This window comes from Thermobia domestica, chromosome 15, assembly GCF_964235325.1.
Source record: "Thermobia domestica chromosome 15, izTheDome1.hap1.1, whole genome shotgun sequence".
In the NCBI taxonomy this organism is placed as follows: Eukaryota; Metazoa; Arthropoda; class Insecta; order Zygentoma; family Lepismatidae; genus Thermobia; species Thermobia domestica.
Genome location: NC_137468.1, coordinates 103,873,809 through 103,901,173, shown reverse-complemented (window position 1 = coordinate 103,901,173; position 27,365 = coordinate 103,873,809). Strand labels below are relative to the sequence as shown.

The following is a 27,365-nucleotide window of genomic DNA, read 5'->3' as shown; positions in this document are numbered from 1 at the left end:
ATCATTTGTTTAAGTTTATAAGAAAATTAGTTTTTCTCAAACACAAACAAACTATCTGCTGAGCAAAACAATATATTCACATTAAAAAACTACATACCTGTTACAGTTTCGCCAACTAACATTTTGGCTTCATCAGACACTATCTTCAGAGATCAGAGATAGTGTCTGATGAAGCCAAAGTGTTAGTTGGTGAAACTGTAACACGTATGTAGTTTTTAAATGTGAATATATTGGTTTGCGCAGCAGATAGTTTGTATTTAAGTATATACAAAGCAAAGCTTCTACTTATGGAGAATATTACAGTTTATCTCGCTTTTCTTAAGAATTACGCACGAGGATTTATGTTCATGCATATCATTTAGTTTAGCTCGATAGTATCAGTTGATTGGTGTATGTCTCATATTTGAATTTCTTTGTTTATTTAACTTTTAAAAATATTTTAGAATAATTATATATATTTCTTCCCAGTTACATGCTTAGAGTTAGCTCTTTGCTCCTGTTTCATTACCCTTGAACTCCTTGGCTAGTGCTTGATGTTTTATCTAAAGTATTTTCTGTGATATTATAATACGTTAAAATGTGTGAAAATCCTATGAAAGAGGAGTAGTTTAAGTAAATATAAGATCATATAATTTTCATCGATCACAAACAATGTTAACCGTATATGCTATTATTGTACGTTTTGCATTCGTCTCTAAAGCCTTTCTATTTTTATTTTTACTTCCAGAAGAGCAATCCGTGCAACTTTCGTCCTTTTCCCACTGCTGGGGATTACAAATCTTCTTTTCTTTCTGAGACCGAGTGATCACAATGTTATGCAAGCAGCCTATATCATCATTAATTCCGTGCTGCATACGTTACAGGTAAGACATCTAAATACTGTATAAAACTATATGGAATAGGACAGTTGTTTGTTTATTTGGAACGTACATTTACTCAGGGGTGGACCAAGGGCCGATCAACTCGGGCGATTGTCCGGGACACCACAGCCAGGGGGCGCCAAAACGAGCCTCAAAAATTAAATTTTATAATGTGTTTTGTACTGACTTTTTGGTTTATATTCTTGTAAAGTAGCGTTGATTACCCTATATCATCTTTTTCCATTCCACCATGGAAGAAGAGTTTCAAAGTCGAAAAATGGAGACCTGGCATATAGAAGAAAGAGTGGAAGGGGAGTTGGTATTGTTTATAGTTGCACATGTTCTTTGTGAACTTTTCACAGGCAATGAATGTTTTGGATAGTTTATATATTTCTCTTTTAAAGCGGTAATGGAGGAGGAACAGTATATACAGTAGAGACCTGCACGGGCCGGGCTCGGCCTGAAGCCCGAAACCCGACCCGGCCCGCAAGCCGGGCTTGGGCGGGCTGACTTTGTTATTTCTTTGGGCCGGGCCGGGCTTGGGCGGGCCGACACTGATTTCTCTTCAGGTCGGGCCGGGCTAGGGCCGATTAATTGCAATAATTATTGACTTTCGTTAAACGATAATTAGAATAAAGGCAAACGTTGAAGAAGTGTGCCCGTGAAAAATGTTACAAAATGAAACTTTTAAAATTTATCGGGCTCGGGCCCGGCTTGGGCCAAGAATTTCAAAAAACTTATCGGACCGGGCCGGGCTCGGGCTAAAAATCTTCAAAACTTTTCGGGCCCGGGCTGGGTCGGGCCTAGGCACATTCGGGCTGGAATGGGTTCGGGCCGAAAAATTCGGCCCGTGCAGGTCTCTGATATACAGTACCAATTTTTGATTTCTTAGAAACGACACCACCACGCCAAACTGTCGGCCTTTGTTGAAAGTAGTGTCTAGTAGATATTATTGTTTCGCTATTTACAGTTCTCGCAGAGAGTCTTGAAATCGACCCCCTATTTCCAAGTCAGTTACAATTACGACCACGGAAAACCAAACATTAGTTTGAATATGAAGCCCCTGATGACCGCATTGTGGATCCCAAAATTTCTTTTTAAAGTAGCTTTTATTTTCATGTTTTGGATCAAGCCAGAAGCTTATTAGAAGAATAGTCTTCTCAACTAAATCACCATCATGACCTATTTGGGTTTTTATACAGGATCAAAAATGAAGACAAGGATTCCCTGACGAAGAAATGTGCTGACCTTCAGTTGGCTTTAGCAGATGAAGAGCATTTTGAAACGGAGGGTTTCTTCCAACTTCAACAGGAAATATTGGTTTTACTCTCCATACTACCAAATGAAAATGCTAAACGCCCCCTTGAAGTATAAAAATACTTGACGAGTAACCAGCTCACTGAAAATTTCCCTAATGTATCAATTGCACCCAAAATTGCATTCACTCTTCCTGTCAGCATGGCTTCAGGCGAAAGAAGCTTCTCAAAATTAAAATTAATTAAAATTATTTGAGATCTACCATGTCCCAGAAACGCCTTGTGGGACTTGGCATGGTGTCGATTGAGTTCGTTATTCTTCAAGACATAGATGTCATTGTCAAGAGATTTTGCGAACAAAAAGGTTCGGAAGGTTATATTGTAATTGTTGTGAGGTGCCGAAAACAAATATATTTAATGTTGCTAATTTTCAGTAATAGTGGCCAAAGGTTGCAAAATTAGGAAAACAATTTGTGTAAATTATTGTAGATTTTCAGATAATGTTTTAATGGAAGAAAAAGATATGGACGCTTTCTATTCAAGTTCCCTAATTGACTTTGATATGGTTTACTTATCAAACTTATGGAAGTTAGAGGATTTCTAGTACTTGATAAAACCTATTATTAAGATTTAGTCTGGTAAGAGTGTTCAACTTTTCTACAAATTCATGAGATACGTTTTATGAATGTTATATATTTTCACTACTAGGACCTATATAAAAAGCGTTGTTTATATTGCTGTGCGTAAAACACGTATGTGAAATTTATTGGTATTTCACGTTATTAGAATAGATTGTTATTAAGTCAAATATGTGGTAAAATGACTCCTAATGTTATTGATATAACAAAATGATATACAATATAGCAGTAATCACGTCACCATTAGTAGTATTCAATAAATGCTACTAATGTTTGATGTTGTCGTTTGCATATATCGATACATAAATAATAATAATAATAAAAACACACTGTAATTGACACCATATGTACATTTTTAAGTACTAAATATACCTACAGAGGTTGTTCAGCCTACGTTTGGCCGATTTCGTTCCTTCCCCCTCCCAGGCAGAATGGACTCATCCGACCTGGCTCGTGGCGTCCTGCAGTGTTGTGCAGTGGCTTCCTGGGAACGGAGTTGTTTTTCCGCGCGGACGACAATAACGCACAAAACAGGGTTGTGTTAACTTTGTTTCCAGGTGTGTGGGTTTCCGCTCTGTGACCAAAATGCCGCCCAAACTAAGCCGGTTTTGGGAACGCTATGTTGCGGCTCTTTATGACGACCACTTTAGTGTTTCTATCAATAGAAAACAGTGCAAGAAGAATGGTTGCAACATCAGTTTAAGTGGAATAAAAAATTTTATTAAAAAGCACAAGGGCAACGAAGCTCCACCATTTGGATCACGAACGAAGTTGCCTAGGAAGAGGGAATGCGCCAAGGCCACCTCCACCATGCAGAGGAAGCTTCGCAAAATGGCAATGCAAGAAAATCCGCGAACACAAAGGTGTATGGCTAATCGTCTTGACGTGTCTTTGGGGACCGTGAGCCGGACGTTACACCATCAACTCAAGCTGGAAAAAGTCATGAAAGCTCGCGGCCATCTTCTCACGGATGCCTACCAAAAGGAACGAAAGTGTAACACCCGGAAGCTGTACGAATGGCATCTGGCAAAACAAAGGTGGATGTACGCCGTAACGCTCGATGAAGCAGAGGGAACGGCATGGCGTTATGCTACTACCTACTGTCCCCCCACCTTTTCAGATCCACTTTTACCCTTGCTTGTTTGTTAATGATTATCCCTTATGATTGGATTTGAGTAAAGTAATCAATATAGTATATCCTTTGTAAAGGGATGTACAAGTGTAACAGATTCCATAAATAATAAAGTAAATAAACAGTTTTCAGTGTTTCTTGATGCTTTTGTTTTGCCCCCTCATCATTCATTCCTGTTTCGCCTTAGTAATCGGGTTAATTACAAGCCTTATCCACAGAGACTACACCCGATAATAATAGGCTACACACCATTGTGCCCTGAACTGTGCATTTAACTTCCAAATCAGTGTTGATACGTACAGTCTTTATTTTTAAAATCATGTATACCTATCTCATCAAAAGAGCGTCACTTAAAAGTATACGTTGAATAATTCAGTATTTTGACTGGGAATGAAGATTTTAACCACGAAAACTCACATGATATTTTTACCAAACCAATACAAAATATCTAAATCACTAATTTTCTTCATTATCTCTATCGTAAAGTGCTAAAAAAAATTTTCGTAATTATAGTAATTAACAAGTAGGGTGTCTTAACAAAAACTAATTGGATGATGGAAACAGCATGGAAGTCGGAAACAGCACGAAGAGTATATTAATGATTAATTTGTTGCAATTTATTTCTTTAAAATAAAGTTTTGGAAAACGCTCATGAATTATTTCTCAACTCTAGTTTTGCGTACCTAGATAATATTATAATTATCAGTAAATATCTGAGATGAGAACAGAAAATGGAAATAATAGATAGGTGAAAGAAGCGTTGAATAAGTAGAGTGTTCTTTCGTTCATTGGATAAAAAGCTAGAAAAATGACTGAGCAAATATTTGATATGGAGTACATATATACTGTACAGAGCAGAAACATTAACATTACGAAAGAGCGATATAAAATTACTGGAAGCGTTCGAAAAATAAACTGAGGAAATTAACTTTCTGGAATGAAAAACCAAGAAGAGAGTGTTAAGTAACAGACAGTACTGGAGAAAGTGAAAAAGAGGAAATAGAACCAGTTAGAAGATTGGAAAGAAAGTAACTTATGGATGTGTGGGACAAAGTAAAAAGATCAAAGGAAAAAACATTGTAATTCAGTGACTATATTAAAGAAGATAATTGTTACGCCACAATAAACAGATAAATAGACTTTCATACTGCATGGAAGGTATTTGTGGCAAGCACGGGCTTCTCTGGCGGGGGGGACAGGGGAGACGTGTCCCCCCCGAATATAAGAAGATATTAAGACATTGTTGGAGAGTAAAGTATATTCCGAATGACATGCAGAAAGTATGGAAGAAGAAAAACAAAGAAAGTAAACAAAGAATAAATTAATGGATAATATTAAGAGTATAATTCCTATGTCAAGGTGAAGGAGTTACCTAAAAAACATATTGTATGTAAACTTAAATTTGTAGCAGTAATGGAAGAAAATTATGGTGGATGGGTAAGTTAAGTGACTTCATCACTACTGCACTAAACCTATATGCAAAGATCTAAAACTCAAATTTTTGATTCCAAGAAATATATCTGGTACGTACAGAAAGCATTGGCTGGTGGATGTTTCACTTTATTTTCATGGAAATAAGTATCCCTCTCTTACTTATCTTTGATCTTTTTTAACTTCAAAGTTCCCTCTTTCAGAAATTTTAAAAAAATCAATTCTCTCCTTCATTATAATATTTATAAGTCAATAATCATTGTAAATTCCATATGCAACTCAACTTTGAAAGTCATCGGAAACAAAAATATTAGCAAAAATATAGTCAAGTTTAATCTATCGTTCCTATTGGTAAATGTAGTATGAGGATTCAGTTAGCTCATAATTCAAATAAATCACCATTTACTCATAATTTTGACATAAATTCAGTTGTGGTCTAGTAGCATTCTAGTCGTCTCCCCTCCTTAATTTTAACTTACCAGAGACGCCCATGGTGGCAAGTGACCTGCCGGCGATGACAGAATACTTACGATAATTTAACTAGCTCATTCCGCGTAGGGTCATTATAAGTTAAGACAAACAGTAAAATTGAAAATTAAAAATAATTGATTTGGAGGTTTTTTTTCTGGTTTTAGTAGAATTGTAGAAATGCATGGAATCCCATAAAAACTTAAACCAAATATTTTTATATCGAATTTACAAGTAGATGTTACAAATACTATGAAAACAATCTTCCAAATAGAATTTTAAGAGACGCCATTGATTTACACGTACATTGCATTGATTACTCGTTGCAAATTCATTACTAAATGGAGTGAAACATCAGAGATGGAATGGGTCAGTGGGTCGTGGGTCAAGATTTGATAATAGGTCAATAAGTGGTGGGTCAATATAAGTGAACCACTGCGACCCACCGTGACCGACTCTGACCCACCATGAGCCACTCTGACCTACCGACCCAAGACCCACTCTGTTCAGTGCATTGTAGATAACATCTGAACACTAGTGAATTTGTCTATGTTTTACTTTCAAGGCCTCCATTTTTCTTCTTTTTCTCATTTGTTTCTATTTATTTACATGTGATGAGTACATTTAACCCTCGGATGCATGTGTGGGGTCATTTTGACCCCAACATGCTTTTATTTCCTAGTATTACAAGGAAATCTCACTGAAAAATCCTGATGTTCTGTGACATCTAAGCAGGATGCTTCAACTACAAAAGAATGTAAACACATTTGTTTTGCAAGTTATTATTATTTATTTTTTTTACCATTTTTTATCATTACCCATCTATTACATATGTGGGGTCAATTTGACCCCAGTTTCAAAATAGTTTAGAAACGTTCAAAATAAAAAGTTTGGCCTGGATATAATGTTCAGCTATACCCAAAGTAGAGAAAATCTTTTAAAATCACTATTCCCCGGTGGATAAGTGGTTACTCTCACCGCCTTGTAATCAAGGGGTCCCGGGTTCGATTCCCGGTGGGGACACATGTGATTCGGATCCCACGTTAAACTGTAGGTCCCGTCCTTAGGACGTCATCATCATCCCATGGAAGGCAATGAAAAACCACCATGGGCTCATCTTGCCCAGGGACCTTCGGGTCAAAGACCTGCCTTAGGGCAGAACAACAATCATCATCATTCGAATTATCGAGGGATGATGATGAATCTTTTTGTAAAACTGGATATTTTTTATAAGTTTTGATTTCGAGATCTTATTTTTTCTGGGAATAAACTTATGCTCTTGTAAAATTTCCATAAATTCGCATATTGCTGCAAGTATAGTAAAAATTTGTCGCGAATAAAAGGTTGTTTTATCTTATTTGAAAATATTTTTTTCCACTGTAACCTGACAACACTGCAATCAGTTGTTGTTGACAGACCGCGTGTATAGTCGGACGACATTTCTACAGTGCTCCGCTCTCATGTTTGTTTGTGTTGCAGAAACAATTGCACACCGTGTGTGAAAGAACGCCGCATTTTGGGTTTGAACAAGTGCATGCTTATTGCTTTTACGTGATTTTATAAAATCCTGTTTATTAGACTGAAAGTGCCATAGACAGTAATGACAAAAAGAGGATTGTCTCTAAATGAAATAAACGAACTGCTTACGGAGGAGGATGATAATGGTGTTGCCAGCAACTTGGACAGTTTTGACGAAGATGATGGAGTTTCAGAGGAGGAAAACATTCCGAGGGAAGACAGTGATTTTGAAATGGATAATGGTGGTGATGATGATGAAGAATAAGAAAAAGATGCAAGGGATGAGCAAGCGTCTTTCGGTATGATTTCGAAGAATGGAATTGAGTGGAAAAGCAAACCACCCGGTGTTCACCAGACTGCTAGGCACAACATCGTAAGGAATGTACAAGGTCTCTCGCGAGGCTTTGTCTTGACGTCACCCAAAGATGCCTTTGATTTGTGCATTTCCCGTAACATTTTGGAGGAAATTGTGCAGTGCACGAATTTAGAAGGAAGAAGAGTGGCAGTGAAATCAGTGAAAAAGTGGACTGACCTAACATTAGAAGAGCTTCAGGCTTTTATTGGCATCCTTCTTATCGCAGGTACTGAGAGAAGTTGGGATGTTCCTATTCGCGAACTTTTTCTCAACAAATTCGCTAATCCGAAATACAAAGCAACTTTTGGCGTGAATCGTTTCGAAGATATCAGAAGACTGCTCCGGTTCGATGACAAGCAAACCCGCGCTTTGCGTCTGGAAACTGATCACATGGCTGCATTTCGATATATCTGGACACTTTTCATAGAAAATTGTCGAAAAGTTATGGTTCCCGGAGTTTTCCTCACGATTGATGAACAGTTAGTGCCTTTCCGTGGGAGATGCAAGTTTGTGCAGTATATGCCAAGTAAACCAGGTAAATACGGCATTAAGATCTTCTGGTTGTGTGATGCTGAGAACTTTTACGCAAAAGACGGTTTAGTGTACTTGGGACGACAGCCAGGGGAACCAGTTCAAACTAACCTCGCCAGCAACGTCGTGAAGACATTGTGCTACACGCTGCGGAACTCCGGCAGTAATATCACAACTGATCAGTTTTTCACAAGTTATGATTTAGCTAAGGAACTGTTGGTACAAAATGTAACTATTGTTGGTACAATAAAGAAAAACAGACGTGAAATTCCACCTGCGCTGGTCAATGTTAAGTCAAGACAGCCTAGCACATCACAATTCGTCTTCAATAAAGATGTTACCCTAGTAAGCTACGTACCGAAAAAGAATAAGAACGTCATTCTACTCAGCACCATGCATCATGACACAGGCGTGGATGAGGAAGATTCCAAGAAGAAGCCAGAAATCATAAAATTTTACAACCAAACAAAGAGTGGAGTTGACGCCATGGACAAATTGGTTCAAACATACACCTGTAGGAGACAGACGCGTCGCTGGCCAATGGCCCTCTTTTATAATGTAATCAACGTAGGCGCTCTCAATGCATACACATGCTACTTATCACAACATCCGGATTATCATTCAGGGATCAGTCACAAGCGCCGTGTCTTTCTAACTGAGTTGGCGAACGAACTGATTCTTCCTCACATCAGGCTGAGGTCCCACAGTTTGAACCTAAAGAAACCAGTGATTGATGCGATGAAACTCTGCGGTGTAGAGAGGGAAACAAAGGCATTGGCTCCTACATCTTCGAACAAGAGAGTAAGATGTCAGATCTGTACAAGGGAAGAGGACAGGAAGACATCACAGCGTTGCAGCAGATGTGAGAAGTATGTGTGCAAATTTCACAGTAGTGTGTTAGTAGTGTGTTCTGAATGTCAGTGATGTGTATTTGATGTGACAAAGCCAAAACATGGGTACTTTCTTCATATTTAGTGTTGTTTTCCTTGCTCAAGAAATCTTTTGTTTCAAGTAAGATTATGGTGCTGAATTGCAGCTCGGATAAGTGTAAGTGAACTGTTACTCATATTAATATGAAGAAGAGTGAACTATTTTTAACTATTCGGAAAGCGAGGAAGAGGAAAACAGTTAAAAAATCTGAACAATATTTGTAATTGGTTTATTCCTTATATTAATGAATAAAACGCGATAACCTGAACTATATACCTTGCCTAATGTAACCTAATCTAAACAAACTTAACATACCTCCGCATTACCTAACTTAACCAAACCTAACGTAATCTAATTAACCTAACATGCATACTATGTTATATTATTATCAACCAAATATTGCGTGGGGTCAAATTGACCCCACATATGTAAAAGTGTAGAAAAAAAGCGACATGCATCCGAGGGTTAAGTAAAACAAGAACTTCATTCACTTTTGGATATTGATATTTGTAATTGTAATAATAGCAATAGGACTTACTACTTGGCTATCAAGACATTGTCGAATTTTACTTCTCTCTCTCTCTCTCTCTCTCTCTCTCTCTCTCTCTCTCTCTCTCTGTTTACATTGGCCTACTTTACTTTGATATGAGACTTTCAAATTTCATCCTATTTTTCACTGAAAAGTAACTGTAATTCAGGAAGGAAATAGTTATATATGACAATAAAATTGAAATTCGTCGTAATATGGTCCATGATAAACACTTTACCATTTTACATCGTAAAGGTCAGATCCACCGGTATTGTAACAGAGCAGTGTTTGAGCGATTAATCGTAGAAATTCAAACTTAGTGATAATTTCACAACCTTGTTTTATTAAAAGTGTGAGCTCTTTAGTCAGTGAAGAGGAGCGCGGGATCATTGATGATGATGGGTTTTCGTTGATGATGGGCCATGTGTAAGTTTTCATTTACCCACGCCATCTCTGTAGAACATATCGTTTAATCGTAATACTTTCTTATGGGACTCTTTGAGACATGAAAGAATCACGTTATTGGTTATAGAGAAAATGGCAGAAGAAATAATACCTAAAAAAAGATCACGATTGGAATGTACTGACTAAATAACACTAGTTAACAAAGGTTTTGTTACATAAAAGGAAATACCTGTTCTTAAAGGAACTTTTTGCGCTGAATTCGAATATGCACTCGGTTTTTCTCCATCACGTACGATTTTCCCGTAACAGAGGGATTTTCGGGAAAATCCCTCAAAAATTTCCCTTTTCGTTTATTTTACACCCCAAGATCTTGTCCCTTTGCATATACTAACATAGAAATTATACCTAAGTATACTTTGATTCATATTTAACAAACCCTCCAAGTTTCGTAATAATCGCTTTATTCTTTCTAGAGAAATAAATATGTTTGTATGTATACTGTGTGTACTGTTTATTGCACCTTATAGTAATGCTTTCAGATCTCTTAAGTTGAGGTAAAACGTTTTGCTTTATTACCACAAACACATATATAAAATATAATACAATATAATTTACAAGTGTGACCATTTACAATAAACAATAATACAAATGTACCAAAAGGTCATGAAAAGACAATCAAAACTATCACAATATATGAAACTTCCATTGGGTTACAAAAACGTACACTACTTCCTTCTTTTGTAAGAAATGTTGCATTCTCTAACAAGACCCCAACAATAGTCCCCCATCATTGAAGGATCCCATCGTCCCTGGTACCTTTTCTCCATTGCCATTATATCTTGGTGGAATCTTTCCCCTTGTTCGTCGCTGAGAACACCTAGGCTAGCAGGAAAGAAGCTGAGGTGGGAGTGCAAAAAGTGGATTTTTAAAGACATCCTACAACCCAACTCTTTGTATTTCTGTATCATGTCCTGTACGATTTCTGTGTAACTCTCAGCTTTGTTATTGCCCAGAAAGTTGCGTACAACACACTTAAATGCTGTCCAGGCAGCTAGCTCAGCACTGTTTAACTTGCTGTCAAAGCTATCATCAAGCATTAATTTCCTAATTTGGGGACCAATAAACACTCCCGCTGAAATCTTAGCATCACTCAGGTTAGGGAACTTATCTCGCAAATACTTGAAACCTTCACCAGATGTGTCCATGGCTTTGACAAAGTTTTTCATAAGTCCTAACTTGATATGAAGTGGCGGTAGTAATATCTTATTAGGATCTACCAAAGGAGCGTATTTGACGTTGCATTCTCCAGGTACGTAATTCACTCTAGGTTCCCATTCCTTCACTTCATAATGTTTGTCATCAGCTCGGCTATCCCATAAACATAAAAAACATTGGTACTTCGTGTAACCGCACTGTAGTCCTAATAAAATACCAACTACCTTGAGATCACAACATATTTGCCAACAATGGTCCTTGTAATTTATAAGATTTAGCAAAGTTGACATGGTGTCATAGGATTCCTTAATCTTCACTGAGTGCGCAAGTGGTATAGAAGGTTTTTTATTTTAATTATGTAAAAGGACAGCTTTAAGGCTGACCTTTGACGCGTCGATAAATAACCTCCATTCTTCTGGAACGTAAGGAATTCCTAGCTTCGCCATCAACCCATTTATATCCGTACATACGCACACATTATCTTGCATTGAGAAATAGCTTGAAAATTGAACATGCCCTTTCCTGTACACTGATATGTTCGTTTCTGCATCCAATAAGTTCCACTGCTGGAGCCTTGATCTCAGAAGTTCCGCCTCTTGTTTTGTCAGGTGCAAATCACGGACTAGGTCATTAAGTTCACATTGCCGGATGAAATGTTGCTCGCGAACACAGTCAGGGATGAACGTTGGATCCTTGGATGTACATGTTGATGTCGATGGTTCATCAAGGTCATGATCATCATCAGAGTCTTTTGGCCATATCTCTTCCCAGTTGGTAGGGGGATCGGGAAGTGGAAGTTCATCCCCGTGCGGAATAGGTCTAATTGCGGATTTAACGTTGGGATAACTTATTGTGTATTTGCTTTTTTTAGAATGTCCCTTAACTACTGTGAGACAAAAATAACAATCATCCAGATGGTTGGTGGGTTCTCTCCACACCATTGGTACAGCAAATTTCATGAACCTCCGTTTCCCTTTGGCCCATGCAAGTAAAGTGACGTAGCACGACGCACAAATTATGTTGGGTGCCCAAGTTTTGTCCTGGTCTCCCACACGACATCCGAAATATATATAATATGCTAGTTTCACCGATGGCGTAATGGATCTACACTGTCCTTTAACTACAAACTGGCCACACACATAACAAAAACTATTTGGTGAGTTAACACACGAACGCCGTCCTCTTGACGCCATTGTACTGATCACAAACTAAACTTCTGGTCTTAGTTGGGTATAATGCCGTTAAGATCAGACATGAAAGCACTCTTAGCAGCAAAGACAACTTTGAAAGTGAAGTAGTGTTAAACCACACGTCAATATAAAAATGTACAAAACTCCCTCACCAGGTGTCAAGAACACAAGAAAGAAAGAAATGCGCGGGGGGAGGGGGGAAACGATACCGTAGTGGAAAATTCAGACTGCATTAGTTCATTGTTGTCAACAATGAGTCTGTATTCCATTCTTTCTTTCTTTTGCATTCTGTTACATTCGATAACAAATATTGATAACCATTTCATGAACAAAACGAAAAAACTTGGAGAATTGTATATATATGTATTAAGATATACATATACTGTACGTTTAAAAAAATATACGTTGGAAGTACATTCTATTTTTATACACGTTTCTAATTTACAGAGAGTAATACAAGTGTGTTGTTGACTATTGTAAATATTCATTTTTATGTCTGTGTTTGTAGTAATAAAGCAAATCGTTTTTACCCCAACTCAGGAGATCTGAAAGCATTACTATCAGGTGCAAAAAACAGTGCACACAGTATACATACAAATATATTTATTTCTCTAGAAAGAACAAAGCGATTTTTACGAAACTTTTAGGGTTTATTAAATATAAATCAAGGTATACTTAGGTACAATTTCTATGTTACTATATGTAAGGGGACAGGAGCTAGGGGAATAAAATATCTGAAAAAGGGAAATTTTTGAGGGAATTTCCCGAAAATCCCTCTGTTACGGGAAAACTGTACGTGATGGAGAGAAACCGAGTGCATATTCGAATTCAGTGCAAAAAGTTCCTTTAAGGTCAGGTGATTTTTCTCATGTAATAAACAAAAAGTTTAAATTTGTTAACTAGTGTAATTCAAGATGAATCGAAAAAAATGCAAGAAGTGTCTGACTCAGGATAGAGAAGAGTGGAAAGTTACGCCAATCAAAAAAATAGCTGATATGAGGAGAAGAAATAATAAATCTCGTCACGATTCTTGAAAAGCACACCTTGCCTCGTCTCGAATTTAAAATGCTACTCCTAGTCTCGCAAGTATATGATATATGATATATAATATATGATATATGATATATGATATACTGTATTACAAGAAAAAATACTGGTTCACGTTTATTTCGTAATCATGGTATGTTACAGTGAATCAGACAAGATGTCATTTCAACAGTTACCAAGTCTTCGTCTGCAGAGTGTGAGCCATAAATATTGAAACCCTTAGCAGCTTTTAGAGTACGAAGTACCTCCCGTCTATCATGAACATTCGTTAATATTTAATATTAGATTTTTTTTTTTTTTTTTTTGCAAATTAAAATGGACAGCCAAATTAGTCTTCCTTCACGAACTTCTGATTTAAAATCATTTCGGACATAATGCTATACAGTCTACTAAACATAATCTGTCATGCGAAAAGGGCAGGGTACTGCGAGTCTACCACAAAAAGATAGTTCTTAATATTCAAAACTGTAAATCAGAAATTTGGAAGATAAGGCATACTCTGGCAGACCAACTACCTTTTGATTTGGACTCTGTTTGCCAGAGAAGTTGAGAAAAATCAATTTTCCACTATTCAGCAATTGGTAGCAGAACTCGATACTTCACAGTCAAGCATTGTGTGCTACCTTGACTTGCGAAAACGAACAAAAGTGGCTGAGTCGTACCGCATGGGGGTATTTCTTCAGCTATTACAAGACCCTTGTTTTAATCGTTTTACCACCAAACTGTGAGCTCAAATCAAAAATGGATTTTTTACCGCAACCCGAATATGACAAAATAGTAGTTAGACTGTAGTTTGTTACCAGAACCAGTAGCAAACATGGAAAGTTTGAGCACAAGTTGTTATGCATATAGTTGAACTGTAGGAAAGTAATGTATAATGAATGTGTTCTAAATGACCGTTAAATGACAGCTGAGCTTATCTTAAAACAACTTTAGCGAATGTCTGCTGCTTTGTCACAGAAACATTCAATTTTAGTCAACCATAGACGAATTCTAGTGCAGCATGAAAAACGCTCCACCACACTTGCACGTTCAACCCTTGAAAAATATAAAAATTTGATGTAATACTTATATCTCACTCAGCTTACAACCCCGATCTTGCTCGCAATGACTAATATGCTCAGGTTTATAACTCACTTCCTGCGTTGTAGAACATTGAAAAATCAAGAAGATATCCATGAGTTCTTTTCCTCCCAACCAAAAGAGTTGAATCATGCCGGAATTAAAAGTTTGGCTCAATGTTGTCTAAATACCATTGAAGATTATGAACTTCATTTGGAGATTATATCTATAACAGTGGCGGCTGGTACTATATGTTGCACGGTTGTGCAACTGTACATGATTTTTGCCTCCAAAGATTTTTTTTTTAATTTTAAAATAATGTTTTCGTAAACATAATCCTGTGCTCTTTAGCACAAAAAAGTATTGATGTATCTCTTTAAAAATCATGTCAAAAAACTGAAAGAAAGAGAGAGAAATACACATCCAGTGGCAAAAAGCGTTGCCACTGGATCCAATAGCATTGAGCATACGGCAGAGAGCTCCTATTTCTTAACATTGGAAAGCACATTTATTCTTGCATCGCTCCTATCCTGTTGTATGGTCTCCATCCAGTTGCGTTCACTTTGGCAACTGCCACTCAGCTTCTGTAATAGTTATGAATTCTTTCACTCACCAGCGATGAAGGCGTGGGTCGAGGCCGTTTGGAAGAACAAACCACAAAACACGTAATAATAATAATAATAATAATAATAATAATAATAGAATATAGGAAGTGATGTGCAGAGTGTGTCCGAGGTTTTGCTCATAATATTGTTACAATCGAAAATCCCATTGTGCTGTTTTATTGTAAGTGTGTGTTTGAAGAATGTGATGGTGTTTTTGTTCTTAGCCTGTGAGTGATATTTTTAATATTAAAATATTTGGTCTAGGAATTAATTCGTGCGGGGGTACAAGAGATGGCGCAACGAATGGAGCGTCCCACAGTTCCATGTATCCACACATGTGTTGCAAACCCCTGTCATCGCGTATCGTTCGTAGTATAGGGCAGTGGATTAAAGCGTCAACAACACCAGTTTGTAGTTAAGTGAACATGGCTCAATTTGTGCCTGATAAAGTGTTTTTGCGGGGTGTCCTGCTGCATTACTTTAACATGCAGAAAAGTGCGACTGAAAGTCATCGTATTTTGGTGGAAGTGTATGGTGACCATGCTCTAGCTGAGCGAACGTGTCAGAAGTAGTTTGCACGGTTTAGAAGTGGTGATTTCGGCTTGGCAGACCAAGAGCGAGCTGGACAGCCAAAAAAATTTCAAGACGAAGAATTGACAGCATTGCTCGAGCAGGATTCGTGTCAAACGCAGGAACAACTTGCAGCAGCATTAGGCGTTGATCAAACAACAGTCTCCAAACGCTTGAAAGCCATGGGAATGATTCAAAAGATGTCACATTGTTTTCCACATGAATTGAAAGACAGAGACGTTGAAAGACGAAAACCCATTTGCGAATTGCTGCTTCAACGACAGAGCAGAAAGAGGTTTCTGCATCGAATTATTACGGGTGATGAGAAGTGGATCCATTACGAGAACCCTAAACGAAAAAAGGCCTGGGTGAAACCAGGTGAACCAGGTCCATCACAACCAAGACGAGATATTCACTGTGCAAAGGTTATGCTGTGCATATGGTGGGATATGAAAGGTGTGGTGTACTATGAGCTGCTGCAACCGGGTGAAACTATGAATGGAGAACGTTATCGACGACAATTAATGCGTTTGAAGCAAGCTCTGGCCAGAACACGACCAGAATGGGAGAACAGACATGATAAACTTGTTCAACATGATAACGCTCGCCCACATGTCGCAAAACCGGTCAAAACCTATTTAGAAAATGTCGGACGGGAAGTTTTACCCCACCCGCCGTATTCACCAGACGTTGCTCCTTCGGACTACTACTTGTTCGATTGCATGATCAACGATTTGATTGGACAGCGGTTTACTTCTTCAGAAGATATCGAAACATGGGTCTCTGACTGGATCGCTTCCAAGGATGAGGACTTCTTTCGCCACGGAATCCGTACATTGCCTGACAGATGGGCGAAAGTGGTGGCTAGCGATGGACAATATTTTTCTTAAGGTATTTATGTATTTTGTGTTTGTACTACAGCTTCAATGTGTGCGTACCAACCGCACGAATTAATTCCTAGACCAAATATAACGCTAGTAACAGAAAGCTCAAAATGAATTCAGTTTGAAGTCTTCTCAGGACCCCGTTTTCTCGTAGGCCGATGGAGGAGAAGGTTGAAATAAAAAGGTTAGGGCGTCCAACACCAAGTTTAACAATCAATCAAACAGTCAAAACAGGTAAGAGACAGTTTCATCGCTCTCTTAAAATCGAGTATTATAACAACACAGACTGGCTTTGTGGTTGTGAGGGAAAAAATGCTTTATTTTGTTTTCCTTGTTTACTTTTTGGGGGTGAACGTGCTTGGACTGAAATAGGCATAAAAGATATTAATCATTTGAGTGAACGAATTAAGGGACACAAAGCTAAAAATATTCATATGAAAAATTTATTACAGTTTGCTTTATTTGGTACTGTCAATATATCTCAGCAGTTAGACAGTGAGTATAGGCGAAATATAGCTTTGCATAACGAAAGAGTGAGACATAATCGTTATATTCTAAATATTGTAATTAATTGTGTACGTTTTTGTGGTGCATTTGAATTAGCGTTGCGGGGTCATGACGAGACAAATGGATCTTCAAACCCAGGTGTTTTCCGTGGCCTCATTGATTTCAGTGCAGAACTTGACACAGCCATGAAAACTCATTTGGAGAAAGCTACTGTCTTTAAGGGAACATCTAAAACGATTCAAAATGAACTTTTAAATATTATGTTAGAAGTTTGTCAGAACAAAATCTCAGAAGAAATAAAAGAATCAGAATTTTTAGCTGTGATTGCAGACGAAACTAGTGATGTGGCTATTAAACAACAGTTTCCAAACGCCGAGTACGTTCATTGTTATACCCACCAGCTGAATCTAATTATGCTCAATGCTGCTTCAGTGGTAAGAAATGTTAGAATCTTTTTGCCACCTTGCAGGGAGTTTGTTCCTTCTTCTCAACAAGTCCACAGCGTACAAAATTACTTGATGATATCGTAAAGAAAAGACTTCCCCGGTCTGTTCCTACGAGATGGAATTTCCAATCACGCGGCGTTAATACAATTTATCTGTACAGAAAAGAAATAATTCAATGTTCGAAAAATATTCTAAATAATGAAGACATTAAAAATTCGAGCACAATCGAGAGACAAGAGCGCACATTGACACACTTACTAGACGCAGCATTGTGTTTTGGCTAACTCTGTTCCACAAAATTTTACCTCATGTTGACATCGTTTATGGACAGTTCCAAAGAAAGGACATTGATGTGGTAGATGCTCAAAAGTATGTTTCAGTTTTTGTAGAAAGTGTTGGAAAAATAAAAACGAAGAAATAGATATTGAGCCTTTAGTTTCGTCGGAGACATCGAAAAAAAGAAAAACTGATAACACACAACTAAATATGGAAGCGAAGGAAGTGTGTGATGCGATTATTAGTAACGTTAAACAAAGATTTAGTGTTACTAGCCATCTTGTGGCGGGCACTTTATTCTGTAATGAAAAGTTTGGAGAATACAGGAAGGAATTTCCAGAAGAAATTGTTCAAAACGTTTGCGACTTCTATCCATTTGTCAATGCAAAGCAGCTTCATTTCGAACTTTCCATAATATATAACACTGCCGAGTTTTCATCAATTTCTGGATCAGTTAGTATATTAGAATTTTTCCAGCACAATAACATTGAGAGAACCTTTTCTGAAATAACCAAACTTCTGAAGGTTTTACTCGTTATTCCAATGTCTTCATCGGAGGCAGAGAGATGTTTCTCTACTTTAAAGAGAATAAAAACTTTTCTGCGGAATACCATGACACAAGAGAGACTATCTGCCCTGGCAATGTTATCTATTGACAGAGACTTGGTGAACAGCATTCCAGATTTTAATCAACAAGTAATAGAAAAATTTGCAGCTCGAAAAGAACGAAGGATTGACTTCCTTTTCAAATAAGGTACGATTTATTTAATTAAATAATTTTGTTTATATATATATATATTCCTTTTATCTCTTGTTTAGGGGCCGCGGTGGCTCAGTGGTAGAGCGTTCACCTCTGGTGCTTGGGGTCCCGGGTTCGATCCCAGCCCCCGCCAAGTGAACTTTGTGGTGGACAAACACCGTGTGCGTGGGTTTTCTCGGGGTTCTCCCGTTTCCTCCCACTTTCTTCATTCCACCATTTCATTCATTACTCATCATCACCGTCTCCTTTAGCCTAACCGGCATAATCGTGGGACGTAAAACTTAAAGATTTCATTTCATTTCATTTTATCTCTTGTTTAAAAGTGTCGTATATGCATAACGTATAAATGTGCAATGACAGTGATTGTTTACTTTGTTCGGAAGGAGACAAAAAAGATAGGTTAGTTCAGTATTTGTTAATATACAGGTTGGCCCTAAAGTACGTATACACCCCTGCATTGATCAAGTGTAACATAAAAGTTTATGGATTTATTTGCTTCGACTGTTCTGTGCTTAAGTTATAAGTAAAAAGACGTTAAGAACAAATAATAAAGAAACTAAGTCTACCTGTTTGATAACAATAAGAAATGATATAAAATTCAGTACGGGACTGTATACCTACTTTTGGGCCACCCTGTACTTAAATCAATAAACATAGTAGTAGAGCTTGGAGGCAAAGACACAAGAGCAGGAAGGTTGGGGGTGGAGTGGAAGTCGCGCGTAAGCATGTACCTTTTGATACTGCAACTGCTGGTTTTACAGACCACGAACCGCTACTGATCGATAAGCGTTCTCTTTGTAGATATTTTTCACTAAAATATGTACCAAAAATTGTATCCTATTTATGACTTACATTTATTCATATTTATCTGTATTTGCGTGCTAGAAATTATGAAAGAAATGTATTACCCTAAAACGTTTGCCCCGGATAGTAGAAGTTCTATTGTAATTATGATTCCCTGTGTGTAAATAGTTTTCCAAGGTGTAGTGGAAAAATACGTATTAACAATTTATATACACAGAACAAATTCAGTCTATAGAATGAGATGGCTTGCATTTTCTGCAAAGCCCTGAGAAGAACATCAAAACCTCAAGAAGATTTTCTTCGATTTGTTGAGTTTTATTTTTTAAAAATGGAGTGCAAGTGACATTTGACATGTGTCACTTAGACAACGGAAATTAAGAAAAAGGTGTAAAAAATGTTCTTATTGATCACGGGTACAAACAACTTTTTCTTTAGTAAATGATGGATTTCACTTCAACTGCGCTTTCGCTTTGAGGGATTTCAACCATAAAAATTAAAGTTGAACTTCTACTTTGATCTCTGCAAAATTATGGATGGTGCTCTGTCTTACTCTCAATTTCGCTTTCATTTTGAAGGATCTTTCAAGTTCTGATGTAGTGAAAGGAATTATTATGCTACATCGATCCATTTGCCATACGCTGCAGGATTTCTGGGCTTTCGGCATCTATGATAATGTTAGTCCGTCACATTTTCAAGGATAACGTCTCTCGGCGAACACACTATCTGGGGAAAGGAAGGAAGAAAGGATTGGGGAAGGAAGGAAGCTGCCACTAACCTATGTGTTAGGTACCATCCCGGAATTTGCCTGGTGTGAATGAGGAAAACCCAGGAAAACCTCATTCAGGTTGGCTGGCCTGAAAAAGCTTTTTGCACTTTTTCCACCGAGTGTTCCCACCGGGAATCGAACCCGGGACAGCAGATATGTGAAGTTCGCAAAGAGTGTTATAGAAAAGGAATGCAATAAATAGGGATTGTTTATTCTGGTTTAGAAAGAAATCATTATCTTGACGATTACCCTAATTTTACGCCTTTTCTTTGATCTGATGCCGTTCAACTCTGCGTTTGGGCTCATGGTATTTTGATTTGACTAAAGATTTTGAGAATCAATGGAAATATATTTAAATAAAGAAAATAGCAAACTTTTGGTCACGAAAGCTATAGGTAAAGTCATTCGATGAAGATATATATCGGCTAATGCACCATCTGGTTTGTACTGTAAAATCTTTTCACGGGCTGAATATTAATTTATTATTATTATTATTATTATTATTATTATTATTATTATTATTATTATTATTATTATTATTATTATTATTATTATTATTAAACGCCTTATTTCCAAATGGAGAACTATATCGGTTGAAACAATTAGGAACGCATCCAAAACAGCAAAACTAATCCTGAAAACTGTAAAACAGTGGTGTATTCACAAATGGTTCTCATTTCTTAACCATATACGTTAAAATATTCCTGAATTAAGGATTAGGATTAGAAATTAGGTTTTTGAGCTTTCGGCATCCATGGCCATGTTAGCCCTTCACGTATGAGGGATGACGTCCCTCGGCCATCTCAAACGTTAATCTTTGTTCCTATTATCACAATTTATTGTTTTATATATATTATTTACTGTTACCGTTATTACTATTTATTGTTAAATTTATTTTCTCTACTGTTACCATTACTATTTATTGTTAAGAGAAGCAATTAATATTTTTAAATTATCATTATACCTATTCCTACAATTTATTATATTATGAGATCCATATTAATATTAATTCTGTAGATGTTCATAAGCATTTTAGAAATATGTTTTAATCATCATGGAATAGGTACTCCAGTCATTTGTTTCCTTATTATATTCATTTGCTGAAAAGTAAAGGATACTCTTCTGGTGTGAATTCACACGTTAGTCATCGGGACATTTCCAGAATCCGAAGTTGTCATTCTTACTTCAATCTTCATAACATTAATTCTTCTTAATATTTTAAATACACTACACTACATCATGACACCACATTCAGAACGCAGTAAGAAAAAACAAGAAATAGTTAAAAGGGCGACAAAGGAAACACAAACACTTCCTGATTTTCGTTCCTTCAAGTCACAAGGATTTCACGCTGTTCAACCTATCGGCAGCAGATCGAAAGACGGACGAACTGGTTAATGAAAGAGTAGAATAAGAAGTCACATAACAAAGGCTTTCTCTTAATGGAATTATGATAGTGCTCAGTTCCTTCTTACTTCACGAGAATTTATCTATCTTTCGCATTATCCTAGTAAAATATTACATATCTGCATAGTCCGCTTCGAGGTACCAATCTCACAACCATAATTCAAGCAGGCATGTAGCCAGAATTTCGTAATGGGGGGGGGGTCCGTGACATGAGGTATTGAGGTTATCACACCAGGGGATCGATCAATCTAAACTGTTTTACTGGCAACATATATTGGTTTGCTAGCAGTGGTCGAAGTGAGACGGTATGTGGTGGTATGTCATACCGCCTCTCATTTTTCTTTCATGAAGGCATACCGCCTCTGTTCTTTCAGTGATTAAGACATACCGTCACTGGAGAGTACATGCTAAATACCTTTAATAAATCTATTTTTATACACACTAATTGACGAATAGCTTTGCACTTAAAAAGAACTTATTTCTTATGTAGTGATAATATCTAAGTTGACAACCCCGATGTTTTTGTTATCTTTTTCCTACCATTTGTTTGTAAAATGAGATGTCTTCAAAGAAGTTTATCCAGTTTATATTTTGGTGTGCATATTTGATTGTTTCTTTCTTATGTATGTGTGTGTCTTATTGTCTCAATGCATATAAATGTAATATTTTGAGCATGAGTGGAGTTAGGGGTTATCTGCTATGACCGAGGTTTTGGAATACTCCTTAGTCGAGTGGGGTTCCGGCAGTTTTCCCGCAGGAAAATAATATAAAAACTCGCTTTTTGAGCATTTTCGTGTATAATTCTGTGTGATACAGCATAAGGGAATATGTCTTTGTTTTTTTTAGAGAGTTGTTGGTGGGGGATCAAAGTCTCTCCATGTCTCTTCCTCCTGTAACTACAGAGAAATTCTCCAATTATTTTAGTCATTATGTAAATAGAAATACAATCTTTCAGGCAACATACCCTCACTGTATTTCAACATTTAGATAGCCGGTATGTCGAGTCTTAATCGAAATAAAACATACGGCCTCTGCTTTTTTTTCCCACTTCGAACACTGTTTGTTAGAGCAATAAAATGTGGATGTGTTGGTAAGCATTTTAATAACAAACTATGAAGAAATCTCAAGTAAAAGAATATTTTAAACAAAAAACTTTATTGTAAAAGATTTTACAATATCTACGTTCCTTTCTCTGTTCATTCAAATATAACAATTTTATTTTCATTATGACCTCAACTACTATAAAAAGTACGTATCCACTATTATAAAAAGTGCATACCCAATAATGTCTTGTTAAATATTTTACAATATCTAAGTTTTAAGTTCTTTTCTCTGTTGAATCAAATGTTAACAAATTTATTTCCATCAACTGCTATCTGTTAAAAATGACAAGCTAAAGGAACAGTATAAAACTGTTCCTGAAATAACATGTTTGATACTGCAGAGAAGCAATGGAGAAAAATTATGATTAAAAATGTCCACACGATTACAGAACGGCATTATACTTTCGAAAGCTTGAAATTTCCCTGATAGTAGCAGAAATTTTGAGAATTCCGTAACTTTTCTAGAAATTTCAAACTCCCTGATCTTTCCAGGATATCCCGCTCATTCATCGCCATGTATTGCAAGTAATTCGGCTAATGCGTTCCTCATAATGCTGGAGTGGTGAGGAAACAATGAGAAGGACAAATACCGACAACGTTATGCTCAAGTTTGCGTATCATTGGCTACTGATTATTTAATTTATTATAAGCAACAGACAGTAAAACACACGTCAATAACTTCTTAACCCTGATTCTTCATTTTCTCGTTTCTTTTTGTTTCATCATTCCTTAATTTTTTAATTTCTGGTTTCGAAGGGGGTCCGAATCCCCTGGATCCCCCATTGGCTACATGCCTGATTCAAGTTAATTGCTGAGAGAAGCTCTTTAGGTCCACAAAGAATACCACACATTATTGTTTCGTGTTGCCCTTTCCCATTAACAGTCCAACCCCAGTCACTGTAAGTGGTTCAGGATTCTCAATATGTGCTTTACGCCATATTAGGAATTGAAAATGTGTTATTTTTGTAGCCGGACACAGAGTATCTTGTGTTGGAGACATGCATGATCCATCGACTTGCTTTTTAGTAAAAAACCACCACAGAAATTCTTTCAGGGATGTTATCTTCGGGATTCTTAAATATACAAAGCGTATAAATGCTTCCAGAACTTGAAACGTTTCTTGATTAAAAGTATTTGTTCCCAGTGATGACAAAGGGTCAAGTACTGTCTCATTAGCGTCCGTAAATGTATTAAAGAAACTTATTTTCGTGTTACCATAAAATTAATCGGTGGTATTAGTCCCTGAGAGAGAATGTAATCCAATCAAAGCACCAGCTCGTTTTTGATCTAACGTTTGATATACCATGCGAACATAAATTTCACGTGTTTTACCTCCTGAGAAAACAAATCACGTATCCTATGAAAATTGAGGGAAGAAATTCGTCGCCAGCGCTAGGACATCAGTATCAGGTGAAAATATGTTTAGAGATCTGCTCCGTTTAAACTTTCGAAGAGTGCATGTAATATGAGTATTGTATCAACCTTTTCTTGTGTTGTTACTAGAACTTTAACATAAATCTGGCTAGTTCAATATCAAGATGAAGGAAAAAGATATTCAGTCGCAGATATTATTGGAATTGCAGAGGTCCACAAACTGAAAGTAGGAAAGGAGACGAGAACAACTTCTGATTTGACAAAAAAAAAATATATATATATATATTTTTCAGAGTGTGGTGAGTTTTCTTGGGTCATGTTATATTTGGCACATACGTAGGTAATTCTCTCAAATATGCAATAAGAGATCAAGGACAACAAGGTAATGTTAATAATAATAATAATAATAATAATAATAATTTGTTTATTTGTACTTTACACCCAAAGGCAATTACAAAGTACAAAGTTTATACATCATTATCAAAGGATATGCAACCGAACTCCAAATATGGAACTAGGGCTGTTCCGATAATCGAGTAATCGATAACAATTCGATAAAATTTCAAAACCGTTTCATCGATAAAGAATTTTAATTTTATCGAATTATCGAACTTTCGAGACTCCCGAAATGTTCGAGACTCTCGAAATGATCGGGACTCTCGAAATGATCGGGACTCTCGAAATGATCGAGACCCCCGAAATGTTCGGGACTCTCGAAATGTTCGGGACTCTCGAAATGTTCCGGACTCCCGAAATGTTCGGGTCTCTCGAAGTGTTCGAGGCACTCGAAATGTAAGAAACATTAGGCAACTTTGAAACACTTGAACTGTTCGAGAGTCTCGAATTGTTTGAAAGCAGCAAATACGTGATTAATATGGTTGAGGTTTTGGGTGTATACTATATCGTATGAAGAGGAAATTACCCTATTTGTACGTTTAAGATCGTATGTCTCACAACTCTGATACAATAGCTGTCAGCAAATAACAAACAAGATATAAAATTCAGGAAGAAATTGAACTTCCTGTGTGTGCGTGTGTGTTGGACGAAAAAGCAATCCCTTTTTGTACGCTTTCATTTCTCCTCACAAATACAACTTTGCAATAACTTATCAGATAAAAAAAAGTTGTTTGACTAGTTTGTAGGGATGGTATCGAGACGAGACGAGACGAGACTTTGTACAGTCTCGGTCTCGTCTCGATTGATAAATAACGGTCTCGGTCTCGGTCTCGTCTCGAGTAAAAAATCACCGTCTCGGTCTCGTCTCGGTCAACAGATGCTTGTCCCGATCTCGGTCTCGGTCTCGAGTACCAAGTCTCGGTCTCGTCTCGAAAGTCTCGAAAGTCTCGAAATAAATAGTGTGAAATTAAAATAGTGAAAGTATTATTCTCGTACAGTCTGTCGTTTCCGCTTATTTTTTCCTTTCATTTTCACTTAAAATTATGGTAGGGTGTACCTCTTCATAGCTAATTTGCTAGTTTGCTAATTTATTTTGTTTGAAATTCATGAAATACTTCATTAGCGTTTCACATCTCCGTGTTTAATTGACACTTTATAACACGAACGTCCTGAACCTTGTGGTAGGTGCTACTACACTCATCTTTGCTATGTGAGGTCTTGAGTTGAATCACAAAACAAGTTAGATTCAAAGTCCGATGTTTTGCATAATTCGCGTCTCATTTTAAGTGCATTCTGTTTCTTATAAAAATTCATAAGGTCGTAATGCATTACGTAAGCACATATCCAGTGCCGTAACATAGATTAATCTTATTCCTGAGCTCTCAACGGTGCATGCAATCTTTATTCGAGAAAACTAATCTTGCGTTCATTACGTTGAAATTTTATATTGATTAAAAATTACTTGCGAAACATGGACATACATGTTATACAAGTAAATAGGTAATTCGAGTTATCTGTATCTATTTTTTTCTCACTCGCCAAAACAAGTGATTCTTAACTTTCTAGTTTTCTTTTGTATTAATTTGCGTAGTTTTGCTGCAACATGATGGATTGAATAGTCAAAAATACTTTTTTCGCTCTATGACTTTCGTTAAATTTTGGATCCATTTTTACCCTACCTTACCAAGTGAAAGTTATATATATATATATAAATATATATATATATATATATATATATATATATATATATATATATATATATAGAGAGAGAGAGAGAGAGAGAGAGAGAGAGAGAGAGAGAGTGAGTGTGTGTCTTACTTGAGGAATCAGTTTTTCGCTTCTGTAAAATTACGAAATTATGACTTGGTTTAGTTTACCTCCGTGGTTTAGATATAATAAAATCATCACCATAACCATAATCAACTATTATCAATCCATTGCTGAATGAAGGTCTTTCCAAGTCTTCACAACTATCTAACTTGGGCAATTCTTTTCCAGGTTACTCCTCAGTGGCTCTTGATTTCGTCACACCTTCTTGTATGCGGAGGTTTCCTAGACTGTTTTTGTCTTGTGGTTTCCAGTTTGTTTTCGTCCGTCGATCATAATTTCTTCTTGCAATACGTCCAGCACATTTTCCAGCTCATATTAAATTATTTTATTAGCATCATCAGTATCCATTTCTATATATTTGGGCTACAAATAGTTCGAATTCGCTACTTTCGGTGTACAGACACGCTACTTTTTAATCTTCGGATCTGGCAACACTGACTGAATGATTTAAAAAATGAAATGAAATCTTTGAGTTTTACGTCCCACGGTTATGCCGGTTAGGCTAAAAGAGACGGTGATGGTGAGAAATGAATGAAATGGTGGAATGAAGAAAGTGGGATGAAACGGGAGAACCCCGAGAAACGTTGTTCGTCCACCACAAAGTCCACACGGCGCGAGCTGGGATCGAACCAGGGACCCCAAGCACCGGAGGTGAACGCTCTACTACTGAGCCACCGCACCTCCCCTGAATGATTTAAATCAACATAATGTGAGAACCCCCATTTGGTCTAGCGGCTAGCACTCTTGATTTCGGTTCGCGTGGACTCGAGTTCGATTTCCGGTAGTGGTAAAGTTGAACGACCGAAGTGGTTCGGATTCCACTATAATCATTTGCTTCACGTCTCCTTTAGCCGCCCTAGCATAACTATGGGACGTTAAACTAAAACAAAAGTGAAAACTGTGTATTACCAACTGTAAGTCCTTGAATAATTGCATATAGCCATATGGTATGGATCGAGTTTGAGGTGATTGGTGGTCAAACTAAAGCAAGTGAAATGTAATTAGTGTGTAATTAGAACTTTTAATTAAGCACGGTCATCACCAGGCCTAAGACTTAGGGGGAACAACTA

At 37.1% G+C, this 27,365-nt stretch overlaps 1 protein-coding gene across 2 annotated transcripts in view; it reads left to right on the top strand.

Annotated features, from left to right (window-relative positions):
• LOC145671180 (corticotropin-releasing factor receptor 1-like) overlaps positions 1–27,365 on the top strand; it is a 1,144,309-nt gene that overhangs the window by 1,097,543 nt on the left and 19,401 nt on the right. For both annotated transcript variants that reach the window (XM_081740030.1, XM_081740029.1), the window contains exon 8: positions 728–863. In XM_081740030.1, the coding sequence (XP_081596156.1) occupies positions 728–863 (136 nt within the window). The remainder of the gene's footprint in view (positions 1–727; positions 864–27,365) is intronic.